Genomic DNA, 26068 nt, shown 5'->3' with positions numbered 1-26068 from the left:
ACTAAAATATATCACCAAAATCATATGTAATGAGAAATATGTTTCATATTTGGAAAGTATCTCTTTACAATGTTTTATTCTGATGTATAATCCACTGTATCTAATCTGTATCACAAGTATTTACTGTTTGCACTCTGATCTTTAGGTCTGAATATCTGTATTAAGTTCAAATGGACATGGAAGTGTCTACAGAACTGTAAATGTAAGTATCTAATGTCTTAAAAATATTAGATATAAAACAAAAGTCAATTTACTATCTATAATACAAATTTCATAATAAAATGTTATAATGTTGTTTCTTAACACTTTTTTAACTACCTGTTTACTTAAAAATAAAACATTAGTGTGTGGGTGTATGTTATTTGCAGCCTTTTCCATTGTCTGGTGGTTTCTAGCTTCAGGTGTTGGTAAGGCTTATTCTGTCCTTTTTCCATGTCTTCGTTTCACTCGCTCTTTCTCTTTTGTTTCTGTTCTTTTCTTTCCTCTGAAGCTGTCTGTTTTTGGGACGGGCCAGGCTGAAAGGAGTTTTTTTTTTTTTAATCAGATCATTTACTAAGAGAAACTCGAGATGTTCAGGGACCTGTGTTTGCCAGAGACACACCGGAGGATTACGGTATGACCCCCTAGGGACGCTCACAAATGTGCACACAAACACCCACCTACATTCTTAAATGGGCACAAAAACAAATGTGCACAATCAGGAATAAATGTGCTGAAACACAATATTTATAACAATGAGGTTTCTGAGATTATGGCGATATCATTTGAAGGGGAGAAAGAGACACAACAGACAAACATCCCTTATAAACAGCGGCATAGATATTGCCTCTCATACACCTGGTGTCCCTGTCCGTACCTGTGAGTGTGCATAGCAGCTGTTGAGGCAGTCAGAGCCAGGATGTCCTGCACTACAGATGGTGCAAGCATGGTTGAATAAGTGATTTAAGAAGTTGAATAAGAAGTAATGATTTATTGTATTTAAACAAATGAATTTGCTCAGAAGGCTGAAGTATTCATGAATGAGAGGTTATCTCTCTCTATGTTTTTTAAATCCTGAATTTTGAAGTTATGCCAAGTACAAATACTCAGACTGTGTGAGCGTCTGTGTGTGTGTGGGTGAAGGGGACGGGATCATTTTACCCCAAAAATGTGGCAGCTACACAAAAGCATCCCATCCGGCTGGACCTGAGGGACCAGAGGAGGGAGGGGTTACCACGGCGATGGCAGAATCCAGGAAACTCGAGATGACATAAAAGAATGCATTAACAGAGAGAGAGAGAGAGAGAGAAAGAGAGAGAGGTAATTCCAAGAGGGCAAAAAGAGGTAAAACAAGTTAATCATTTTGAACTGCTGTATGAATGAGTACATGATTTGTGTGTGAGAGGGACAGTGTGGGTGTGTGCATTGTTTGTGTCCATGTTTTTTGGGTGTGTTTAAGGACACAGTGCGTCAGGTGTAACATTACTTTAGACAGATTCTGAGCTGTTCGCAGCACGTAATAAAACATACACATACAGTAAATATTACAGTTATAAATGTGAGTGAGCATGTGTGATATGTGACTACTGTGAATTAAGATGTATTAGAAAGGTAGAGATTGTTATCAACTTCAGTGTGTATTGTAATCAACATTAATCTAGATCTTTGTGACTGACAAGAATGGCTGCTGTCTCTTATATACTCTCTAAGGAAACAGCTAAGTTTCAGCTCTTTGTATGAATAGCACTTACAGTATTGCTTGTGTACAACTAGACCTATAAGTCTGGGTTAATTCACCCAAAATTTAAAATTGTGTCATCACTTACTCACCTTCGCATCGTTCCAATCATGTACGACTTACTTTCTTCTGTGGAACACTTTTTTTTTTGTCCTTTTATTGAACTTCATCGGGGGCCAGTGTTGTTCAGACTCCCAGTGATTCAAAACATCATCTTTTTGTATTCTGCATGAGAGCGAATGTCGTACAGACAGTGTTGGGGAGAAACTAGTTACGGTAACACATTATTTTACGGTTACATTTACTTTTATAATAACAATAAATTATGCACAATTACATGCAAGTAAACCTGAGACAAACACTAATCCTAACTCTAACCATAAAGTAAGTACAGGTAGTTAATCAGTATTACTCAGTACTTAAATGTATAATTATACTGTAAAAAGGAAACCTTAAAATAAAGTGTAACCCTAGTTACATGTAACATTTACATGATTTAATTACAAAATAAATATAAATAAATAAATATACCTATTACTGAGAAAAAAATTTGGAATTAAATTATTTACTTTACATCTGAATATTTGCACACACACACAGATATTTGATTTCTTTCTTAAATTGCATTTGAAATATGAGACACCAGTGTTTCAGAAAATTAGGACACAATAGGACACAAGCTTATTCAATAACGTCTTATTTTATTTTCTGTTTTCCAGTGTTTCCTGTCATAACTATGCAAATAATTGATTTCAAAAACAATATCATAGCTATTAAACTATATCTTATGATTTGAAAACAGCATTTAACCTCAGAATGATCTCAAAGTTAAAAGGGGTGCTGAAGTCTGATTTTGTAAAAAAGTAATCAGTTGCATTAATTTAATAACGTAATTCAAATAGTTACACTGATTAATTTAAATATGGCAACTTGTAATCTGTATTCTATTACATTTCAAAATTAACTTTCTCGGCACTGCGTACAGATTTGGAATGACATGAAGGTTAATAAATGATGAACTAACCCTTTGTTATAGACATAGACCCTGCATAACCATGCTGCAGGACATAACAGCCTTCTTAAAATTGAATGATAATAAAATTTACAAAGTTTTCTTTAATTCTCACTCAGAAACAAAGAAAACCAGAGCTTCTATTACCTAATGAAAAAATCATTAGCATTCCCTTGATAGCATAAGCCATGACCCCTTGAATCAAGGATATGGATTGGTCCTTCTCATCCAGGTTCAGGTCACACTTTTTCAGTTGCAGCCTTGTTAAATAAACGATTGCATTATTTGAAATGTGAGCCTGTGTGGTTTAAAAATAGTGAAGGTTTTTATGTTGTTTTATGTTGAACAACAGCTAATAATGGAACTATGTAAACACGGTACTCAAGTAATAATTTTTAAGGAATCTGCTTTGTTAACATATGAAAATAAAGGGGCCAAACATTGCAAAAATAATAATGGTTTTCAAAAAGATTTTGGACTCCCTCATTAGCCCCAATATTTTAAAGTTATTATAGGCATTTGGCAATAACTGATTATGCATTTGGGAAGTAAAATCTATTCCAGTGTATTGGTTTGCTCAGACTGTTTATTTCAGTGAACTCAACTGGTTCAAAATATGATTCACTAATGTATTACACCAACACTCATTCTGTTCTCTAGAGTTTCCCACTTAAAATTGTTTAAATCTCCACGGCAGCCATAGTTTCCACCAAAATATGAAAAAGTCACTACAGTTCTTGCTTTAACTGTAATAACAAAACAATAATAATGTTTTATAAGTATTTGTAATTTCTTTGTTTTTATGAATAACAATAACTATATAAGCAATAGTATTTTGAAGGAAAATGTGGTCTATTTTTGGTGAGGTTCATGCTGCATTTCATGGCTTTTTGTTGGTAAAATATATTTTAGTTAATACTGCTTTTATGACCATTTTTATTAGTTCCCATCTAAAGTTAGTCATCCAAATTTGTTCTTTACAGTCAAGCAACATTCAAACTTGAATCATTTAAAAAAAGATCTGTTTCAAAATAACAATCTGACATCACTAGTTTGTAGTTTAGGTTATCAATCAAATCAGTGGTCAGTGTACCACAAAAGTGTTTGTCCAGCGGTCGGCTCCTCTGATGACAGAGAGACTCCCTCTCTGGTTTGTGTGTCAATGCTGGCGCCAATGCTGGGGGGATTGGCTTTGTGTATGTATGCATGTTTAGATATATGTGTGCAAGTCAGGGAGAGGGCAGTATGGCTTTTTGTATTTGAAATGGTAAATTAGCAGATTCCAACCCTCCCAGTAAAGCCTTCCCTTTGTTTAAACCTTAATGTCATCGTAAATTAAAGGGTTGATATCCTCAGTTTCACATTTTTTTTGGTCTCTTGATCTTTATGTTGCTCTTACTCTTTCATAAAGACAAACATGAAGCACAGGAAATGAATTCAGGTGTCAGAGTCCAGCAAGGTTGGTTGGTAGACGGTGACTAGTTAAACAATGGGTCAATCAAAGAGAGTTACAGACCTCTGTTTAATAATGTGTACTGTCTAACAGAACCATCTTCCATGACAGATAACCAGTGATCTTAATTAGTTTCCAACAACACAGCAGGGTGCTCATCACTATACAGAACAGTGGCTCCTCACAGCTCAGAACAAATTCATTCTGTGCGCTTCGCATGATTTGATGCTTTGGAACTTTTAAAAATTAAGGAAAATGTGTAGTTTGATTATTGTAAATGAAAGTTAGCAACAGAGTTGAGTAAACAACCAGCTGAGTAAAGCAGATCACTGAAAAAGAAAAACATGTGTGCTTGCTGGGTTGCATTTTTTAAATAAAGGTCATCTTTACATTTTTGTGGTGCAAGAAAGCACCAAGAGCCATGTGTGCAAACCAAAAAAAGATTATACTTAAGATCAAATGTGTATTTGTGCATAAAGGACTAAGTAATTCATGCAAGTTACTTATCAGGATCCTATCACATTATTTTGAGGGCCTGAGTTGAGGAGGTATAATTAGAAAGTGATATTTGAGAGGCATTTCCAAAGCATGCTCAATAAATGTGCATAACCTGATATGATTTAAAGTGCCTCAAAGATCTTGCCAAAGTCAGATCCGTGTTCTAGGAGTGGGAGTCATGAGTTTGATTTTGGCTCGCTTTGTGTATTAATCCCAATTTGACTGTCACCCCATAATTTCCTATCATCTCTGTAAAGCGGACCACCACCAAAAAGAGATCTTTGAAATTGCACAATGTTCCTCTAGGCTGCCCTGACTTTAAAAAGTATGTAAAGTTCCAGTTCATGTCAGGGTATTTCTGAAGAAGAGCCTATTTACTTTCATTCTGGACAAGTTTGACTGCCTTGTAAAAAAAAAAGTGTAAAATGGGAAAAGTGAGTTTGTATTAACCCCTTGTCAAGAGAGTGAGTGAACATTCAACATCTGGAGAAGTCTTTCGAAAGTTTTGATTAACCAAAAAATTGTTTTGCTGTGTTGATTAATCAGAGCACAATTAAATTCTGTTTATACTTAATGTTATATATAATCGTGATTCACAGTTTCCCACTTTGTGCAGCTAAAAAGCCATTTAGACAGCTGATTATGATATAAAGCTGAATCCAAAATTTGTGCAATCAGTGTCCTTGTACGTTTTATTCAGGCTGATTTATTGAGGGCTCTGGCTTTGTCTTAATTTGGTGTCTCAAGGCTCTCTCCGGGCTCGTAATTGTCAATTTAATTTCACAGGGACATTTCACTAAATTTTTATGGTCATATTTGCAGGTGCAGGTCATTGGTATGAAATGTGTTTTTTTTTCTCTCTCCCTGAGCTGGTCGACAAACCTGTTCTCTGTCACTGCCAGCACTGAACTACGAAGTTGAGAGTAATTGGGGACCTTTCAAACATGAGGTCATTAGCTGTGGAGATATACCACACCTAGAATCAAAATGAAAACATTTCTGTTGATATTCGTGCTGGAAGTTTATAATTAAAGCTTGGAAGGCTAATTAGTTGGATTATTAAGGCATGTTGAAGGAATGTGCCTCTAATGGAAAATAGAAACATGTGAACCGCTCTGTTTTTTCACTCTTTCATGCAGTTATTTTCTGATCATGTCTCTGCTAATATAACCCTCCGTGTTTATTTCCCCTCATGCGCTCATTAGAAATGAAAACATTGTGCACGCTTTTGCTCGCAGGTCTTGGACAGAAGTGCATTGTATGTGTTTGTAAGTTCTATCAGGGATTCCAAAAAGAGGGAGGGTAAGAGATCAGCAATTCGAATATTATCCTTAGACATGGTCATTGTTGCCAGAATATCGAAGCCAGGGCCACAGTCCCAAAGCATGCTGGGAGTTGCATGCATTCCACTGTATCCACATCATTTTGGGGTTGCGGGTAAGATGGGTTCACTGTCTGATCAAGACTCATCGGTTAACAAATTAACTAATTCACTTTTCGTTTTTTAGCTCTTCACCATGACTGCTCATAAACTTTCAATTGTGGTAGCCCACTAATTAGTATATACTGTGAGGACACGCACATGCTGACTTCAGGCACCAGAGAATAAGTCAGTAGTCAGACACAAGCGCTATTGGCAGCCAAAGATGTGGTTTTGTTCAATTCACCAGACTAACATAGTGGAATGCATTCATATTCTAGCAGTCATTTAAATGGCAGTATACAGATGGCAATTATGTCAGATAATTTCTTCTCCACCTACACAAACATACTAATGCTTTATGAAGACATCATTCTGTAGTTTATAACCTTTCTGCTATACCTTTCCAGAGACATATAAATTGCTAGTGTAATTCCAGTGTCTGAGGGTTTCTTCCAGTCGCAGATGACCAGTCAGGATCCACTCTGGCATGAAGGAATGATTTGGAGTGCAGCTGAGCCATGGTATGTTACTAATTCACCTTATAATAAAGTACAATTTTTGACTACTCGTTGAGTCATAGTCTAACTCTAAACCAAGAATATTTCCTGCTGAAAAGACCACACTGGCTCCACACTGAAACTAAAATGGTTGCAAAAGTAACAAAAAAATAAACAGTTGTAACATCTAGACTTCTAGTGCAATATTTGTGTGTGCATATGTAGTTTTGTCAGATATCATGTTAGTGCACATCAGTGTTTCATGCATGTTGCAGTGAACATGTGTGATGTCTGATTGGCAAACAAATGATTTGTTCAGTGAGTATGCAATCAGTCAAAAGTTTGGAATGATTAGGCATTTTAAATGTTTTTGAAATATGTATCTTATGCTCACTAAAGCAAGCTCCATTTTTTTTTTTATCTAAACCCAGAAAAATGGCAATTAAATTAGAAAACAATTATTTTAAATTGTAATAATATTTCACAATATTATTGTCTTTTTTGTATTTTTGATCAATAAAAAAAATGCAGCCTTGGCGAGCATAAGAGATGATTTTCAAAAACACAAACAAAAAATAATTATTCAAAACGTTTCACCTGTAATGTGAATAGAAAAGTGGTATATTAAAAAAAAAAAAAAAACATTCACTGTTTTTACATTTTGGTTTAGCAGAGTGAATCCAGTAATAAAGTTGAAACAGCTGTAATGTAATCTTTGTTTAGAATAAGACTGTAAGGTGATTGTCATGTTGGAAGCATATTCTGAACAACTGGCTTGAGAATGTAAATTTGGCAGATAAAGTCAATTGGCTTGTAAATGTTTCACTTTAGAAGCCAATGGCTCCCTTGTCATTTTTTTTCCCTCTGGTCTGGAGCTCTGATGCATCTTTAAGGTACATGTCAAGCTCTTTATTCATTTAGCACTAAGCTTGCCTTGTGATACTTTAATGGAAAGTCCATGTGTCCATGAGAGAGAGAGAGAGAGAGGTTCTTTAGGTCCAGCCGACATGCTGAGTTAATGGAAGTAATCCTACACCCTAATGAAATAACAATGGTGCTGGACAGCACACAGACACAGACACAATTCTTCTCTGCCGCTCTCCTTCCCCTATGTCTCTCTCTCTATCTCTGTCTAGCTGTTCAGATATGATGTGCCCTCTAAACTCAGATTATGTGCAACTTTAGATCATGCATCGCCGCAGTGACCTCTAGACAGTGCATAGTCACATATAAAATTAGTTTAATTGCTGGCACAGACTGCATTTCCACAATTCTGTTAGTTTAGGGAGGATGGTGAAAGTATTTAAGTGATTTGACCTTTGCCCTTTTAGTGGATGATACCAAATTTGATCAAAAGATTGTTTGTCTGTGTGTTATTTGTTTGCTGCCACCTTGATGAAGAATGAAGTGCTTCAGTGGGATATAAAGCCTGGCAAATGAAACTCTGCTCTGTTAGTTACAAATATTTATGATTAGACCCAGAGTATCCAGTGTCTGCATAAAAACAGAAGTCAGAGAGTATACAAACACATAAATACACACTCTCCCACATGCACATAGACATGTCGGCTTATTTTCAAACTGACGCTTACAATAAATGAATCAAACGGAAACATATGCATTGTACTGTAAGGGGAAATGTCGTGAACAATTTCCAGAGGCAACTTCACTCTCTCTCACATGCAAAGACACATGGAACCTGATACCAAGACGTCTACATCAGCAACAATTCTAAAATAACAAACATGTCAGAAGTATTTCTGTCACACTCTCCTCTGGTCTCTCTCCCTCTGTTGATTGTTTCTGACTCGCTGAATTCACTTTGTAAGTGTTTCGGATTGTGAGCATATTTTCTGGGCTCCTTTCTTCAGGTATTAGCAGAATTTATGAGGTGTTAAATATTTCCTTTGTTCCCCGAGCAGGCAGCTGCTGGAACCATCAGAGGCCACACGGCCAGACCGAGTTCATTAGCTTGCTTAAGGAGCCTGTCTCTGGGGCTCAGTGACCACAGTCCTCCCCTCTCTACACTTATCAAGAGTACGGTTACAGCACTTCAAATACTAATGAAATCTATTAAATAATGTCTTTTCATTACAGTCTGCCATTGATGCATGAATCACCGTTGAAAATGCAGAGGAGAACTACTGCACTGTCAAGCCACAGTACATCAATAACACTCGAATAACAGACACTGGCACTTTACAAATGAGACTGGGACAGCATGTTTGCAGAGCACCAGCAAGCCTTTAGAGATGATAAACAGTCATATTTAATTATACAAAATTAATCACTGTCACCACAGATACTTCAATAAATGTCCACCTGCTGCTCTTTGTCCAACAACTTGGTTTAAATGTAAGTTCATTAACTATTTAATTAACCATTAACATTAGAACAATTTGAAAATGTGGTCATCATTTACTCATCCACATATCAGTCCAAACATGAATGCTTGTTTTTTCCTGTGGAAAATAAAAGAAATTATTGGAAAAAGAAAATAGTTTTGCTCACCATTGTTCTGATTGGCCACAATGTTTCGATCATTCATCAGTTAAAGGGAAAAAAATATTCAGAAAAGTGTTCTTTATTGTTAACAACCTTGGTCTTTTAGACTTTAAGTATACCAACTGAGCATTACTGATCAATTTTCTTTGAAAAACAGCTGAAACATTTTTTTAAACATGGGTGAGTAAATAATGACAGAATTTTAGTTTTTTTTTTGTGTACAACTTAAATCGCTATTAAAACTGCAGAAAAATGTGAAACTGCAGATGAAGATTACATGCTGCACTTATTGTTTTTCATACACTTATTGTGCAATATCTGGGCAACATGGGCCTATGTGCGCTGTGGGGGAGGGGTGGCATAAACCGTGCGTCTTCACGCCAGCATGCCAGATGCAACCCCATTCGCGCCCCTCTCGATGTATTTTTATTCTTTGTTTGACAGGCATCTTCTGGTTCTACCGTGTCAGCACAGTGCAGTGGCAGCCAAAAGTTTTGCACAGGTCTATAAATAAGACCCCGCTCAGCGCATGCTAGCCCCCCAGCCCCAAAAAGTACAGCCTGCCTGCACTTGCTCTTAAAGGCCTTTGTACTAATTTAATTTTGTTTTTTAAATTAATAGCTTTCTGTCATCCAGTTCCTTTGAACGGACTTTTGATTCCACTAAACTGCGCTAAAATACACTAAACTAAATACAAAGTGCTTTTAAAATGACATGGGCAGAGGTGTGTGCTCGTCTCCCTCGTGTTTTGAGAGAGTGGGGAAATGTTGTTTCTTTCCTGATGTTTATGGAGCCAAATTCTCATGCAGCATGTGGAGTTAAGCCTGCAGATCAACAGCAGCCCCCTGCTAGTTACATTCCACTCAACAGCATGAAATTCTTGTTTTCTTTCTGTAACAGTGTGTCAGTCAAACATGGCCCTCAGGAGCATCATTTTTCAGTGCTTGAGGAGGAGTCTGGCTAATACAGCAGTAATCGCTGAGCACATTCAAGTGGCAATTTACTTCATAGTGGAGCTTTATTGCTTTCTGTTGCACTCTTTTAGTCTTTCTTTGCTCATTGCATTTCTTTGATACAATACAGATTTTTTAAAAAGGCTTTTACTTGCCCACAGTCTGTTTGCTCTCTGATTTGTATTGCTCTCTGTAGACTCAAAATATTTTTTGCAATTTTTTTTCTGCACAATATTCACAGAGACTACCTGGCCGTTATGTCAATGTTTTTTTCCAGGCCAATTTGTGGCTAAGGATGGCCATTTGCTGTGCATGTTCTCAAAGTCAGTAAACTGCAATCATACAAGCATCAATAACTTCCCTGCAACTTGTGACGTTTTCCTGTTTCTTTCTCACGCTGAATTTGAGTCGGACTTTATCCACCCTCCACCTAAATTTTTGACTGAATAAACCTGAGCTATTTTAGTGGTTTGGCTACTCGAAGTGTTGATAAATGTTAATTAGAGGAGCTCTTTTCTCGCGGAAGTGGAAGTCCAATACTGTGGTGAATCTGATCCCAAGACAAGGGTCTGACTTGGTTGTTGTTGTGTGGTGGTGGTAAATAAAACTGCTGATCACTCGGACGAAACTATTAATAAGAGCCTCATCCTGGCCCTTGTGCTGTGCCCCATTACTGGCTTGGGTGCGAGCCAACAGCAGCACCACGCATGGCAGCTGCGCGCATGCGCATCAATGAGCGCTCTTGCTCCGCCGCTGCAAGAGAACTTTAATAATGAAGTAGACCACGGAGTGCGCGTGTGCTCACGTTAACTTCAGGAGCGTAAATTTAAGGGGAAAACACGGCTAGGGCAAGTAAGCGTTCCTCGGAGTTTGGGTTATAGTGGTGATCTGTCGTTTGGAGCGTTCCGCTCCGGTACAGCTCTCATGAACTTAGGGAGGACTTCCCCGCGAGCTTCACTGACAGTGCGTGCACTGACTGGCGTGAGCTGTTCCTCGCGCTCCACGCAGCTCGGCCACTTGAATATTTCTGGATGAGCATGTCAACAGAGTGAATGCGAACGGACCTTCTGGAGAGTTTGGAAATCGTAGCAACGCACAACTCATAAGAGTAAGTACCCATTTTGAATAGCCACAAAATAACTTTTTTTCTTTTGTGGAAAAGTTAAAAAGTTTTGCTGATTATTTATTGTAGCAGTTTACAAGCGTAAGATCAGTTTGTTGGAGCACCTGCTCACGCCTGATACTTTCACGTGATTTAAACGTCTGAGAAAATTGGTGCTCAAAAAAGGTGAACTAAATTTTATGTTAGATAATTTCTGCATTCCGCATGAGACGACCTATAAAACCTGTGGCACTATTATTATTTTTTATTTATTTACCAATTATCACTTTAAAATGTCAACATTCGAAATGAAAACTGCTGCCTGAAAATTATTAAATAGTCAAAGTGGTTCCAAAGAGACCTTTTGTTTTGTTTTTTTCTTTTTGGACTTTTATTTATTTTTTATTAAGATGATCAAGAAAATCGATTTTAAACGTTGAAAACTGGAGAAATGACCAAGTTTAATGGATGGGGAAAATGTTAGGACAGTGATACCTTTTACAGTTTAAGCACATTATAACATGTTCACTATTCTCGATTACAGGGATTTACATTAATCTCTTTCAAACTGAGTTACAGAAAGCGCACCATTTTTGCTTCTGTTTATTTGATTTTATTGTAGGCTACTTTATGGACGAAGTGCAGTGATTATATTCACATATATTCAAGAGGTCTTTTGATAGACTTCATTTATTGTAACTTTTTTTCCATTGAAAACCTACCGAATAGCCTAGTGGTTCTGAGTTTGTTGGGTGATTCCCGTATCCGTTTGAATCGCGCGTCCATGTCCGTTTTCCCATGCACGTGGAGTTTGTGTTTGTACTTGATACGGAGGAAACGGGAATATCATGCCGACACTGAAGCCGCTTCACTGCGCGTTGGCCATTGGTAGCTTTCTCGCGCTGTCGATAGCAGCTCGAGCCGATACCGGAGAAGGAGAGACCGGATTAGATTACACACTTAACACGAAATAATTCACAACACACAGGTCTCTCTGGTGGCTGGTAATATGATGGAGTGTACTAGCCAACGATTGCATAAGAGGACATCAGTGACCTCCTCTTTGGCCATCTCCAGGCCTCAAATTTTGGAGAAAAACTCGAGACTGGTTTACATCTATTTTTTTAAGTTTTGTAGGACACTTTGGCTGACGGGTTTACGGGGCACAGTCTTGGATTTAATGGTGCGACATCATTGTAAACGCTTTTTTTCCTAAGTAGATTGTAGAGTCTAGATGAAATCTAATAATAGGCTAGCCTTTGTTTTAATCTCATACAGTTCTCTTTAGTGGGTGAAGGATTTAATTGCACACACAAAAGTCAGTTTTTCTTCTTACTTGTAAACAAGAAAAAAATCTGTCCTTGATGTTATTTTGAAAGTTACACATCTGTAAATGGGTCTTGGTTCATTCCTGTTTTCGTCAGCCATATTGAATGTTTGTTGTTATTAGCCTAATTTAAAATAAAAACATAATGACATATAAGAGAGTAGTCATGTAGAATTATGAGTAAGGGTCAAAGGTAACCACCTATGGTGGATTTGATGTAACATCACACCCTGAACTGTTAAAAATGTATTTTCAAGATCTGTGCATTTGGATGCCATTTTCAATTTCACAACAGTTAACGACTACTATTTAGTAAATCCAGTAAACAGTAAAAAAATAAATAATAATGTTTATGTTTTGTCAGGAAAGACCGCTCTTGAAAATTAATTAATTAAATTAAATTTGTGGCATCTAAGGTATCAAAAACATTTTCACTACAGTTCCTAAGTTGAGCTGTGGTTCTTTTGGAAATCTTGCACAGACTGGATAGTTTTCTGAAGAAGTAAAAGGCTCTTTTATCAACATTTTGGAAATTAGAAGTTTCTCACGTGGTGGAGGAGAAAACATTTAGGCAATGCCATTAAACCTGAGGCCTGTCTAATAAATACAATCAAATCAGTTCTAATAGCAATGAGTAGCTAATGAATCTAATGCATTTAATAATAAAAAATCCCTTAACACAAAGTCTTTTGCTCAATTAAAAACCAATTGTTCCCGGTCCAGCTTGTTTGTTTATTAATAGGCGGTGTGTTTTGACAGTGGAGTGAGCGATGATGATTTAAAGGCAGGAAAACGAAGGCTTTGACGTATTTGGCTTTCCTGCGCGTTGCGCTCGTGCCGCGGCTCTGTCGAATCGCGAGCAGAATGCCGCTCCGCGTTCTTTCTTGACAATAGCAGTAAAGCGCGTAGGCGCGCTTTGTTATTTTGAGACGGATTGATCTTCTCTAGTTGGACCGTTTACAATCCCCAGAATGTTTCCTTATGTGTTGTTTACCTTGTTTGACTAAATCAAATATTTTGGTCTGCGACAGTTGTTGCATATCAGTGTTTTTTTTATTTGAAAATGTGTGTGTTGACAGAAGGCACATAAATTTCAGCTCAATGGTTCAGTTACGTGGTTAGTGTAATGTGTCTTCTGCTGGCTGTCCGTCTGTTCATTGTGTGTGTGGCTGCGTGTGCGCGCGCCAGGATGTAGAACATTGTGTGTGTGTGTGTGTGTGTGAGGACAGTGAGCTCAGAGGGCACTGAGTGATATCAGTAAAAATCAATGCTGCTCAGCTCATTCCCCCGCCTGAGCATTAAAGGCTAGAATTTCAGAACACAGCTTCACCAAGCAAATGAAAAATTCAAATGATCTGTTCTTCAAACTGTGCCCTTCAACTCTCTTTCTCTCCCTTCCACTCACACACACACACAAGCTTGTAGACAGTACATATGTTTGTTGGGACTTCCCATTTACATCTATTGTTCTTAGATCATTGTAATGCTACCGTAAACTAAAGCATATTCTCAAACAGAAGCATCATGACTATTTGAACGGACCTTTCAGGTTTTTGAGCAAAGTCAAAAATTGTTTCAATGAAGATAGAATCAGGTGTTTGTATATTGTATAATGATTTGACAGAAATCTTCAATTCACATAAAACTGGGCAGTTCAACTGAGTAGAATGCATGCTGGCTGTCAAGATAAAAATCAGTTTTGCTTGGTTTATTTAGAACACTGGCCTCCTTTTATGATAAACAAAAATAGCATTTCAAGATTTTATTTGGTCAATTTATGAATTCTTTGTGCATTTCTATAAGCAGGATTTTCTCCACTAGCTGCATAGTGAAGTTCATTTAGTGATTAATAATTTTTTTAATCCAATATAACCTGTTAATTTCAATTTTTTAATATTTATTTATTTATCTATTTGTTTTCTTTACAGTATGTTGTTTCTTGAGATATGCAAACACATTTAATGTAAAAGAATACAGCAGATCGCAGACTGGTTTGTAAACCACAGGTCTGGTACCTGCAGCAGGACAGAAAATAAACCCATTCTCCTCATCCTGAGGCTTTCAAGGTCTTACAAAGGGTTTTTGAATAAAAGTGCTTTTCATTACTGAGGCCTCGGGAGGTTTCAAAGCAATTTACAGAAGTTTCAAGCTTTTAAATGACAGGGGAAGGATGGGAAATTGAGAAAGATAAAGATGGAGGCTGGGATGGGGGGTGGAAGGGGCTTCAGCGGGGGACTCAAAGTTGTTTTTAGTGACTCCTGCCATCCTAGCATCACCGTTACCTTGACAGCTTGGCTTTTTGTGTGTACTGTATTAGTGCATTTGTGTTTGTGTTACATTGATTACATTTCTCTCATCCCATTGTTTAATGTTTACTTCTGTAAATTATATTTACTTCAGCCTAGCTGGCTATGATACAGTGAAGTTACCAGACTTCTTCCTTCCCCTCCTACATGCATATACCCACAGACACAAAGGGAGAGAGAGAGACCGAAACGAGAGAGGGATGCCTATGAATTCTATTGTGTTTATGGCGATTTTGAAGCATCCTTCATTTGCAGGTGTCTGGACTGTCGTCGAGGGGAGTTGAAGTTCACCTGATGGAGAATACACAGGAGCTGAATGAACAGAGCGTAAGTGAACTGCAACACACACTATTCAGATGTGTTTCACACCATTATGGCTTTAAGATGATCTTCTTCTCTTTCATTGTACTGAATTCATCACTCCGCTAATTCATTAAATTCAGAATTGGCCAGTGTATTGTGCAGTATCATTTGAAGAGTGTGTATGTGTTGTATATCTGGATGTGTGTGGGTAAAATCCCATCCAGCTGACTCTCTGTACCAGTGATTCTCAATCAGGGGTGTGCAGATCCCAGGAGGTACTTGGGAAGATATTGATTTTGGTTTGTTAAACCTATCCATTTTATCTTTAATGAAATGCAGGCATGGTGATTTGTAACTTGAATGTGCCAGGCTTCTGTAATGATAAACACAAAGGTTTGTAGCGCAAATAGTTTTAAAATGTATTGCACTATTATTCTTCTAGTTATTTACATACAGTGGATAATGAATCAAAAGTCTTTCTCATTCGCAGGAAATAGCTTACATCCACATCGAAAAATACGGAATTATTCTAAATATTTACTGTTTATCAGCACTCTTGGAATGTTGTTTGGCCAATCGAATTGTATCAAACCTGTAGCATCAATTATATTATTATATTTTATTATACAGTACTTGATTAGGTAAAAAGGTTGTTAAGTGTTTCTCAAGAAGGTGCCTCCAAAAGCGATCTTTCTGTTTATCAAAGAATCATGAAAAAATGTATCATGTTTCAACAAAAACTGTTTTCAACATTGATAATGACACATTTCTGAGCGTCAAACCTGCATATTATAATGATTTCTGAAGGATCATGTGACACTGAAGATTGATAGCTGCTGAAAATTCTGCTTTGCCATCACAGAAATAAAGAACGTTTTTAAAAAAGTTATCTTAAATTGTAATAATATTTCACAATATTGCGATATTGCTCAAAAAAAAAAAGGTTGAGAAATAATATATGCGATAATTGGAAAGATTGATCGTACGGTTTGAAGTGTGAGAGTGTTTGTGTGCATGAATGAGTGTCTGTGGAAAGGCCACCCAGGTGTGTACTGAGCAGCATTAGGTCTTTAATACACAACAGATGTCAAGCACAGTAGCCATATGGCCACCACGATTCACATACGCACACATTGTGACAGTACAACACACACACCGCTGAAACCATTTCAGCCTGTTTTCAATGCATTTGTGTGTCACGAGAGAGTCAGATAATTTAGTTTTGTGGAAAAAAAGCTTCTTTAAAATATTAATTCAATAGCATTCGATGAATGATTAAAACAGTCCTGCAGATGTGTTGCAACATCTCGTTCTTGTGCTTTTCATACACGTGCATGAGCATTCTGGAAAAGACAGACCGGCGTCCATAATCCAGAGTAGGACAGATACCGATCTGGGGGTGTTTGGGGTAATGGAAGGAGGGGAATGGGGAGATTGAGGTGTGGGTGGGAGGGGGGGTGTATTTTGTGACTCAGGGGATCAATGCTTTTGGTTCTGGAGGAAAAAAGCAGAGGAGTAAAATGAAAAGGGGGGTTTAGCTGCAGCCTTTTCCTCTGGTGCAGTCTGTGCCCCAGAGCCCCAGAGCAGAGACCACAGACAGAGAGAGAGGACTCAGGTTACACACACTCTCACACACACACACACACACACCTACAGAGAGGGAGGAAGAGGGAACGAGGCGAAGAGAGGAGAACAGAAAGCACAGCTTCACGCTCACATATTTACACCTCCCAATTTAAGTGTAATCAGCAAATAACCACTAACAACATACAGTACAGGGTCTATCGTAAGCTGTTAAACCTACACAGTAATATTTACGAATCTTCTGTACTGTGAAAAGAAGTAGGACTTGCTTTATAGTAAAACAAGCACCCTGTATTTAACATCAAAACAAACAGCAACCGAAATGCAGATACGAACTGAAGTTTGGCATCTCGTCGACATGAAAAGGATGTTATGTGTTTTTCTCTTTAAACTTGTGACAAAATTCTAATCTTCCTGATTGTTATTGGTTATTTACACCTGTTGCTTGTCTTTTACACTGTAAATCGACTCACATCTCACTAGTGTTAGTAGTCTTAATTCACTTGTTCTGAACATGTAATAAATATAAAAAATACCACATTTAACAGCTTTGTAAACTAGGGTAGCAAGTGGCGCTTTATGTACAATGAATTGAGAAGATATTTCAAGTTTGGGTACTGGGGTTCGAAAACGATGGTTAAACACAAATTCAGCTCTATAATTACAGAAAACACACTATCGTTCAAAGGTTGGGAGTCAGTATTTCTATCTTCATTTAGCAAGCACTTAATTGATTACATGTGACACTAAAGACTTCCACTGTAAGTGCATAGCTGTTAAGTTTTCTTCAAGATCCTTCCAGATCTTGTGTTTTAATACAAATGCTAGGTATTCCAGTCCTGACGTTGAGTTTGATGAGACTAAATTGTATCCAATCTCGTTCGAGTCGGTACAAGCTGTCAAAACAAAGCTTGAGCAGAGTGTATTCGTTCCTGAAGCTAGATGTAGATGTTTATACAGTCATGCAGATTTATTGATTAATACACATAGAGATAATTTGACAGTTCTCCTGGCGATCCTAAAAGCTGCATTAAGTTGTGGAGTACAATGTCACTAATGTGCACAGTGATGGTCCTAGTGTGCAGTTTCTGAAAGTCTTTCTGACAGCTTTGGGTCCAGCCTGAGCACATTATTTAACAAGCACATCGACATCTGGGAAGCAATTCATCATTTAATTAAATGCTCCTGAAACCTGGCCTTTCGTTAATGAGATTAATTTAAATAATTAACGAAAAGCTGACACAAGCACAAGAACTCATGAATAATTAAGCTGCATTTTTTTCTGCTGCAATCAGAGGGGAAGGGAGCACTTTAATGCTAGAGTGCTTTTTTATATAAAGTTTCAGCTCATTTCTTAAGATGATACACACACACTCCAATGCGCACATATAGAAACGTGTGTGTGTGTGTAAACACTCTGGTTGCTGTACAAAGATACATGAATCAATGAGCCAGTGGAAGAGAAAGACAATGTTACTCACATAGTTGCGCACACACACACACACACTCATTCAAAGCTGCGAAGGTGTGTCTGTCTATAGGGCTTGGCCTGGTGTCCAGTTTCCCACTGACCTCTTTCCCCTGGCGAAATATAGGCTACCTTTCCAATTTCATACACCAGGTTGACATGCAAACGGAGCAGTCCAACAAATGGGCTGCTGCCGTAACTGGTCATTTAAGTGGATTTGACTGATCAAAACCATATTTGTTCTAGAACGCTGCTGTATGATTGACTATGATTGTGTTTTTTTATATATTTTGCTGACAGATATGGCAGTTTTAAACCGATACTAGCATGTTATTCAGGCATCATGCTAAAATTTGCATTTACTAATGACATTGCAGAAATGCATTGTTTGTATTCAGTCGTTTTTGTATTTATTTTAATATATTAACTCAATGTTCACTAACAGGAGGTCGCAAAACAAAAAAATACTAGTATTTAGCTGGTCATGTGATCTCAACATGTCTGCATCCATGAAGTGACCCACGCCGTGCACAATAAAAACACTTTCAGTGGTATGTACTGACTATTTTTTTTACATTTATAAACATTTTATATTTAGAAATTGTTATTAAATTTCACAAATAATAAGAAACAATCGTTTTTTTTTTAATCAAATGTGAATTTTGAAGACTGAAGTGGTTGTAAAACATCCTCCAATAATCGTTTGTTTATAACTTAAAAAAAAAAAACTAAAAGTTATATTATTAACTATTAAATTATATTTTTAAAAATTATTTTACTGATATACTGGTAAAATTGTGTAAAAGTGTTTTACACATAATTTTGTATGTAAAGTAATTAATAAGGAACAATTATGAAGAAATAATATAATGTGTAAGAGATTTAAGCCATTTTTGTGGATGGATTGTACCAAATAAATCCAATCTCACTGCTATATTCTTTTACATGCGTTGCACAATTCGTATGAATTTGTACCAATGAACTACACCTAGCCCTGACCCTAAACCTACCCATCACTTGGGTCTAGACGAACAGTACAAAAACATGTGAGTGAGGTCATACGAAGTCGCCACCTTTAAAAAATACAATTGGTTGTGAGATAGCTTTGAATAAATATATGTGCATAGGCTATATTTAAATTATATACAGAGAGAGAGAATTTTATTGCATGTACTACCATGATACATTTTGGCAGTATTTACATAAATGATATCAAACCAATCTTGTTGGGATGAAATTACTAGTTTTTGATTGAGAACACAAATGTTGAATAGACTGATCCAGAGGAACAGGTTTTGTTTGTGTACTCGTTGTAATTTTAGTTTTTATTTTCAGTGTCCGCGGGGAGTCTGAATGTTCTCAGAAACTATAACAGCATAAACTACTGTCACCTCATCAGAAAACCCTGAAAAACATGCATGTTGTGTGTGTGTGCGCATTACATACAGCCTTTAGCCCTGTCACACACTCTCCGTTCTTTTCTATTTCCTTTTTCTTCTCTCTTCCTCTCTCTATTGCCTTCCCCTACCTTTAAAGAAGAGTGTTTCAGGGAGGGGACACATCAGATAATCTTACACCTCCCAGGGGCATATGCTGAAATGTGTGTGTGTGTGTGTGTGTGTGTGTGTGTGTGTGTTAGAGGGCAGAGGGGTGGGGGCACAGGTAACAATGTATTTTACATGAAAGGAAGAGTATAAAGTTACAGTGCTGATAACCATACTGAAAGCACAAAAAAAGAACAAGAAAAGGGGGACTGTTTTCTGTGTGTGCGTTTGTGTGTGAAGCATCTTTACCCATAAGCAGATCTAGAATCTGCATATAGAAGTAAGCAGAAATGCCCTTGCATTTGTTTTGGCTACATTTAAAATGTGGTGTGGAAACAAATTTCGCTCAAAAATTGCATTTATAAACACAAAATTATAAACACTTCAAATATAAGCACCTTTAACCAGCCTTAAATGGTTTTCTTGTCTTAACTGGACTCTTAACCTGGTCATGGTGGTCTGTTGACTGTTTTAGAGAAATCCTGGCCATGTTTCACCTGGTTAGGCAGGGAGACCATCTTCAACAAACTCAACACGGCAATGTTTTGCACCATATACTATAATTTTTGGCAAAAATATTTGTTCATGAATACATTAATAAACATTATATTTCCAATTGCAGTTTTTTATAAATAAAAACGGATTTTTTGTTTGTTTAATATATAGTGTTGGGAAGTAACTTATTACATGTAATCTGAATTATGTAATCAGATTCCATAAATTAAGTACTTGTAATATTATTAGATTACATTTTAAAATGCTTATAATCAGATTACAGTTACATTTTTACATGATTATATATTATTCACACAATGGCAGTACAATATTTATAACTCATTAATTCTCCCTTATTTTTCTTCTATTTATCTTTTAAAAAGGTACTTTTCTAAAAAACCTACTGTCTGTCACACCATTTAGCTTTGACTATATTCACAATACAGAATGGTCATGTAAATGTCAAGTAAATAACTTTGGGATTCATGCTTTTAAATTTTGGAGAAAAACAATGTGTGAAACAATTATGAAATGTATCATAGATTATGAATTGTAAGTTTAAAACATGTTAGGTAAAAAGTCATCAAATATGTAGTCAGAATACATTACCTAATGAGTAAACTAGATTACGTTACCATCATGTAATATGTAATCCGTAACAGATTACAATCCTAAATGATCTACCAAGCATTGAATATATATTATTCTTTTGTGGTAGGACCATTGAAAATGTTGTCAGTTCACATAAAAAAATTAACTAGCCAAGAGAAGAAAAAAAAATTATTGTTGAGACCATCTTATACCCGTCAAGACTGGCAAAGCAGCTTGGGCTGGCTTAATATTTTTATAATTGTATTTTATTTTTTTCAGCAGGGGTACCTTTGGTACTTGCTTTTCTAACCGCCTGCCAAAGAATTACTTATTTCACTTCATAAATCCATAAACGGCGCACAGTTAAACGGTCTTAGATCATTGTTCACCATCAGGCCTCTTTGGGAGCTGGATCCTGCTGGGCTGCTCTCAAATGCGCTATTAACAGCTCTAAGAGCACAGATGCTGCAGGACAAGGAAGTAGTTACAGTCCGAGAGAGATTTACAGTAGGCTTAGAGCAGCGTACGATCACCTGCTGTCCCTGAATGTGTCCGGCTAATTTAAGGGGACCATAATGAGTGTGTCCATCCTCGGCACAAATCAAAACCCAGAACCAGAGAGATGAGCCTAAACCACAGGCACATTTCTGAGAGGAGGTTTAATACTCCAGGGTCATTGGTCGAATCAGCAATAACACTGTATATTAGAATGATTTCTGAAGGATCATATGATATTGAAGACTAGACTTATGATGCTGAAAATTCAGCTTTGGCATCACAGGAATAAATTGCATTTTTAAAAAATATTAAAATAGAAAACAGTTATTTTAAATTAATGATATTTCAAAGTATTTATTTTTAAACAAATAAATGCAACCTCTGTGAGCATAAGAGACTTCTTTCAGAAACACTGAAACGTCTTACTGACCCCAGATTTATTAAAGGTAGTGTATGTGTGTGAATATGAGTTGCTGGTTGCACACTCCAAGCGTTCTCCCCAAAAGCACACGCTACATCTGACACACACGTGTATATGTGCATGTGTGCTCACACACAGGTCTGCATGTGTGTTTTCAATTAAGACCCAGATGACTACGAGCAGTTTTGGGAGGGGAGAACCGTGTAAATCGATTGTGAGAAGTTTATAGACTTGTGGCACTCTTTGATCCTTCCTTTTTGTTTTACAGTACGTTGTGTTTTAATATTCATATACATATTCAAGTGTAAAACATGAAAAAGTAAACATGAAGTTAAGTTTCTGTGTGAATGTAAAATAGTAGGAATAAGGCGGTTTTGACTGGTGTCCTTGAGAGTAAGAAAAAAAGAAAGAAAATCAGAAGATTTGGAGAGAGTTGATCACAAGGACAAATTCAAAGAGGAAAGTTGCAGTCGTGGTTTTATTAACTCCGTATTGAGTAATATTGAGCGTGACAGAGAGTAAGAACCAAGATAAACTGCCAGAGATAGGAAAGAAAGTATTTTATGTGTGTGTATGAGAGAAAGACAGAAAGATTTTTGCTATGTATATTACTGAGGAGTTTTGTAAGCTTGTAATATTGAATGTTTTGAGATTTTTTTTTGTTATTCATATTCTCATTCAGTGGACAGCATATGCAATGGAGCAAATAATCATGCTGAAATGGCAAAAGTAGCTTCAAAAATCATGAGCAAATGCCTGAAAAATCACTTTCAGACTGAGACTGCAATGCTTTCTTCATCCACTGAATGAGAAGCTAATACATCAACTGTCTGCTCTGGTCTTTGCACAGGTGAAGAAATCTACCACTGATTCCCATGCTCCAGACCCAGTAGACAACAGGTAAAGTGAACACACATATTCTCCCCTGGAATCCATTTAGGGTGTTATTTATGAGTGCCCATGACAGTGAACTGTGGGAGTGAGTGATTTCATACACATAACGACAGAGGGAGAGATAAAGAAAGAGGGATGGTAAAGTCATTGTGTGTGAGTGGGTGTAAAGCAGACTGCTTCACCTGAATAAAACGTGTGTTAGAGCTCTGTGTACTTTGGGATGCATTCAGAAATGTCATGCAGATGTTTATGCTATAAACAGAGAAAAAGGAGCAGCTCTGTTTCTTTTTGACATTACATTATGAGCTGTCTTTCTTCATTTGTCCTTTGGATTAAAGTGTCTGCTAAATGCTTCAATGCAAAACTAACTTTTCTTTGGGGGGGGGGGGTGTATTGTTGTAGTTCAGGGATGGAGGGATGCATGGAATACGAAATACTACTTTTGTACTTAAAATAATAATTTGACACTGAATTTCTTATTTAATTTTTACAACAATTATATATAAAGAAAATAAAGCATATATGTATTTAAACATTTGTTGGTTATGATTATGTATTTGTGTATTTATTATTTGCCATAATATTGCAATAAAATATATTTACTTCATATAACAATATTTCATTGTCCAAATAGCAAAATGCAAAAAAATTAATTAAAAAAATTCTTACTGCATGCAATAGTATTTTGTGTAGTTTTATATATTAAAATATTCTTGAGATTGAGAACATTAGGCAGTTTTGATTCACATTGCAGGCTGTTTAACATAGTAACAAGAAGATACATTGTGGTTTTGTTACTCATATTTTCATGGGAGTGAGCTAATATTCCATAAATGTGTCACTACATGGAATTTTGAAGGAAAAGAAAACTATATCCTAGATAAACATGACCTAGATAAACTGCTTTCCAGCTTTTTTGAGGTAAAAACTCTAAGAAGATGCACAAGTTGGGACAGATATTTTCTTTATCAGATGGTTTGACACATGAACGGGGGATATATTATACAATCTTACAATGCCAAAGCATGTTTTTGCTCACATTTTCTGGTTAGTGAGTGTTACGGTCATGTTGGGGTCAATAAGATTTTTAATTTTTGAAAGAAATTAATACTTTTATTTAGCAAGGATGCATTTAAGATTCAGCTTTGCCATGCCAGAAATATAAAATATATTTTAAATATATATATTAGAAGAGAAAATGGCCATATCAAATTGAAATGTTATTTCAGAATATTACTGTTTTCACCATGCTTCTGATCAAATAAATGCAGAATTGCGGGAACATAAAATACTTTTTTTTTTTTTTAAATATTAAGAATTCTTACCAACTCCTGGTTTCTGAATGTTAGTGTAAATGTATTAAAGATCAATTTTTTTTCTGTTACAGGGCCTTGGACATGCAGGATCTAACAGACCCACAGCACTCTGTTAACAGTGGCAGTGACGGCTCATCCAAACTGGACAAAAACATCCTCAGCAACAACATCACGACCAATGGAAACGGAGGTATGAAAGAACGACAAATCAAAGAGCAAGCAAGCAAGAAATTACGAGCATACATGAGTGAACGAGCAACATATTAGCTGATAAATAGGGCCTTTCAACCACAGCATTGCTTTGAGTACAGGAAATCAGCTTTGGAGCAGTGCACTCCACGTTCATCGCTGTTGAGTTTCTTGCAGTAATTGAAAGCAGGGTTCAGTCGTGGTGTGTGATGTTCGGATTGCAAGGATAAAGTGTTTCTTGTTCTGGTGGTTTTGGTGCCATCCAAAGTGGGTTTGGTGGATTAGTGGCGTGTGTCAAGATGCTCTGAGCTCACACTAACCTCAAAGGTCAAACGCTGCATACAGGCCTAATTAACACAGAAGAAAGCGTGTATGTGTACAAGCGTTTTTGTGCTGAAACGTTTTCCAGCACTACTCTGTGCGTGTTTCAGCAAGAGCCTGGTGCACAGCAAACTATTTCCTGCGTTTAAACTCTCATTTTCTCTCTGATGTCAACACACGCTCACTCGCTTTTCTCTCCTTGAGGAAAACGCTGAACAAACGTTTTAAGAGAGGACGTTAGGCAAACATACACATGGCTAAATAGACTCTCAACACCCCTAGCAAGCTAACCTTTGATGTATGGCTATGACTGTGTGCTACACAAGAGAGGTAGAGAAGTTAAGGGACCCTGTGTGTGTGTGTGAGCTCATCTGTTTTTGACATGTAGTGGAATAAAACAATAGCAGAAGTCTGAGAGGGTAAAAGCAACAGAACTCAGTAAATCATTTAGATTAGAGCTCAGCTAATGATTTTAACAGCTTGACATACACACACATTCACACACACACTGGGATTGTGCTTCTGCCAAAACAACGACATATTCAACATTCTCCTCTGTCTACCTCATCAGCTCACAGCCTAGACTGAATCACTCCATGCACACACACACACACGCAAGCCGCCCACACAACCACCCACACACACACACACACACACACACATCCCAACATGAATCCCACTGCCAATGAAGCCTCATTCATCTTACTTTAGAGGACTTCGCTTTTTCCCTCACAAACACACACACACTGATTCAAGAAGTTTTTTCTGCAAATGCGCCTTTGACAGAGCTGTCATAATCTCAGTGTGGCAAAATATGGTTTTGGAAACCTTTAATTATTTATATGAAGTCATTTCTTGTTATGAGAACACCAGGAACGATGGCTGCACTATTGGTAAATGTTTGTTTTAATGAAAGTGAATTTCATTATAATGGAATTCTATGGGAATCAATAAAATGTTTTACTTTTCAGTAATGGTTGTACTCTTTGCCATTAGTGAAATGTTATCAGTTCGTATACAAGAACTTTACATAGAACTTTACATTTTACAGTGGCCACCAAATGTACTATTTGGACGCTTAGGTCAAATTTAAAATTCATGAATTATATTGTATTGGATAACAAAATATCATCTATCAAAATGAGATTTGTAAAAAAAACTTTAAGTACTAACATCTCTTTGTAATTTCTGCAATTACTTTTAACCAACTTTTAGTTAATGTAAGAAATCAGTGGACCTAACCTAGAAGAGTAACCACAGATGTAATTCTTAAAATTTTTCACAAATTTTTGACAACCAATAAATATCTGAGTACATTTAGTCTTCATTTTGAACACTTTAGCTGTTGTTTTGTTATTTAAAACCTAACAAATGCCTTATAGTTTTGTTTGAAAAGTGTTGAAAATATTGGTAAATATTTATAATTTATTTAAAAATGATTTCATAGTAATGTGCTTATATTAATAGAAATGATAATTTATATATAAATTTAAATTATGTTATTATAAATTTATTTATTTTTAATATTACTATAAACAAATCTATACAATAAATGCTATCTAGTGACATTCAGTGTTTTTAAGTGTGATGTAAGTGTCCATATATTTCTGGGTCTACCTGTATGTACTAAATTTATAATAAATAAAAAAAA

At 36.6% G+C, this 26068-nt stretch overlaps 1 protein-coding gene across 5 annotated transcripts in view; it reads left to right on the top strand.

Annotated features, from left to right (window-relative positions):
* eya4 (EYA transcriptional coactivator and phosphatase 4) overlaps positions 1–26068 on the top strand; it is a 54582-nt gene that overhangs the window by 12956 nt on the left and 15558 nt on the right. For all 5 annotated transcript variants that reach the window (XM_052594594.1, XM_052594595.1, XM_052594591.1 and 2 more), the window contains exons 2-7: positions 146–202; positions 545–613; positions 1123–6624; positions 15049–15120; positions 22548–22597; positions 23979–24097. In XM_052594594.1, the coding sequence (XP_052450554.1) occupies positions 6622–6624; positions 15049–15120; positions 22548–22597; positions 23979–24097 (244 nt within the window). In that variant the 5' untranslated portion in view covers positions 146–202; positions 545–613; positions 1123–6621. The remainder of the gene's footprint in view (positions 1–145; positions 203–544; positions 614–1122; positions 6625–15048; positions 15121–22547; positions 22598–23978; positions 24098–26068) is intronic.

Source organism: Carassius gibelio, chromosome B23 (genome assembly GCF_023724105.1).
Source record: "Carassius gibelio isolate Cgi1373 ecotype wild population from Czech Republic chromosome B23, carGib1.2-hapl.c, whole genome shotgun sequence".
NCBI classification, from domain to species: domain Eukaryota; kingdom Metazoa; phylum Chordata; class Actinopteri; order Cypriniformes; family Cyprinidae; genus Carassius; species Carassius gibelio.
The sequence above is the reverse complement of the archived record's forward strand: the minus strand, read 5'-3'. Positions and strand labels throughout refer to the sequence as shown.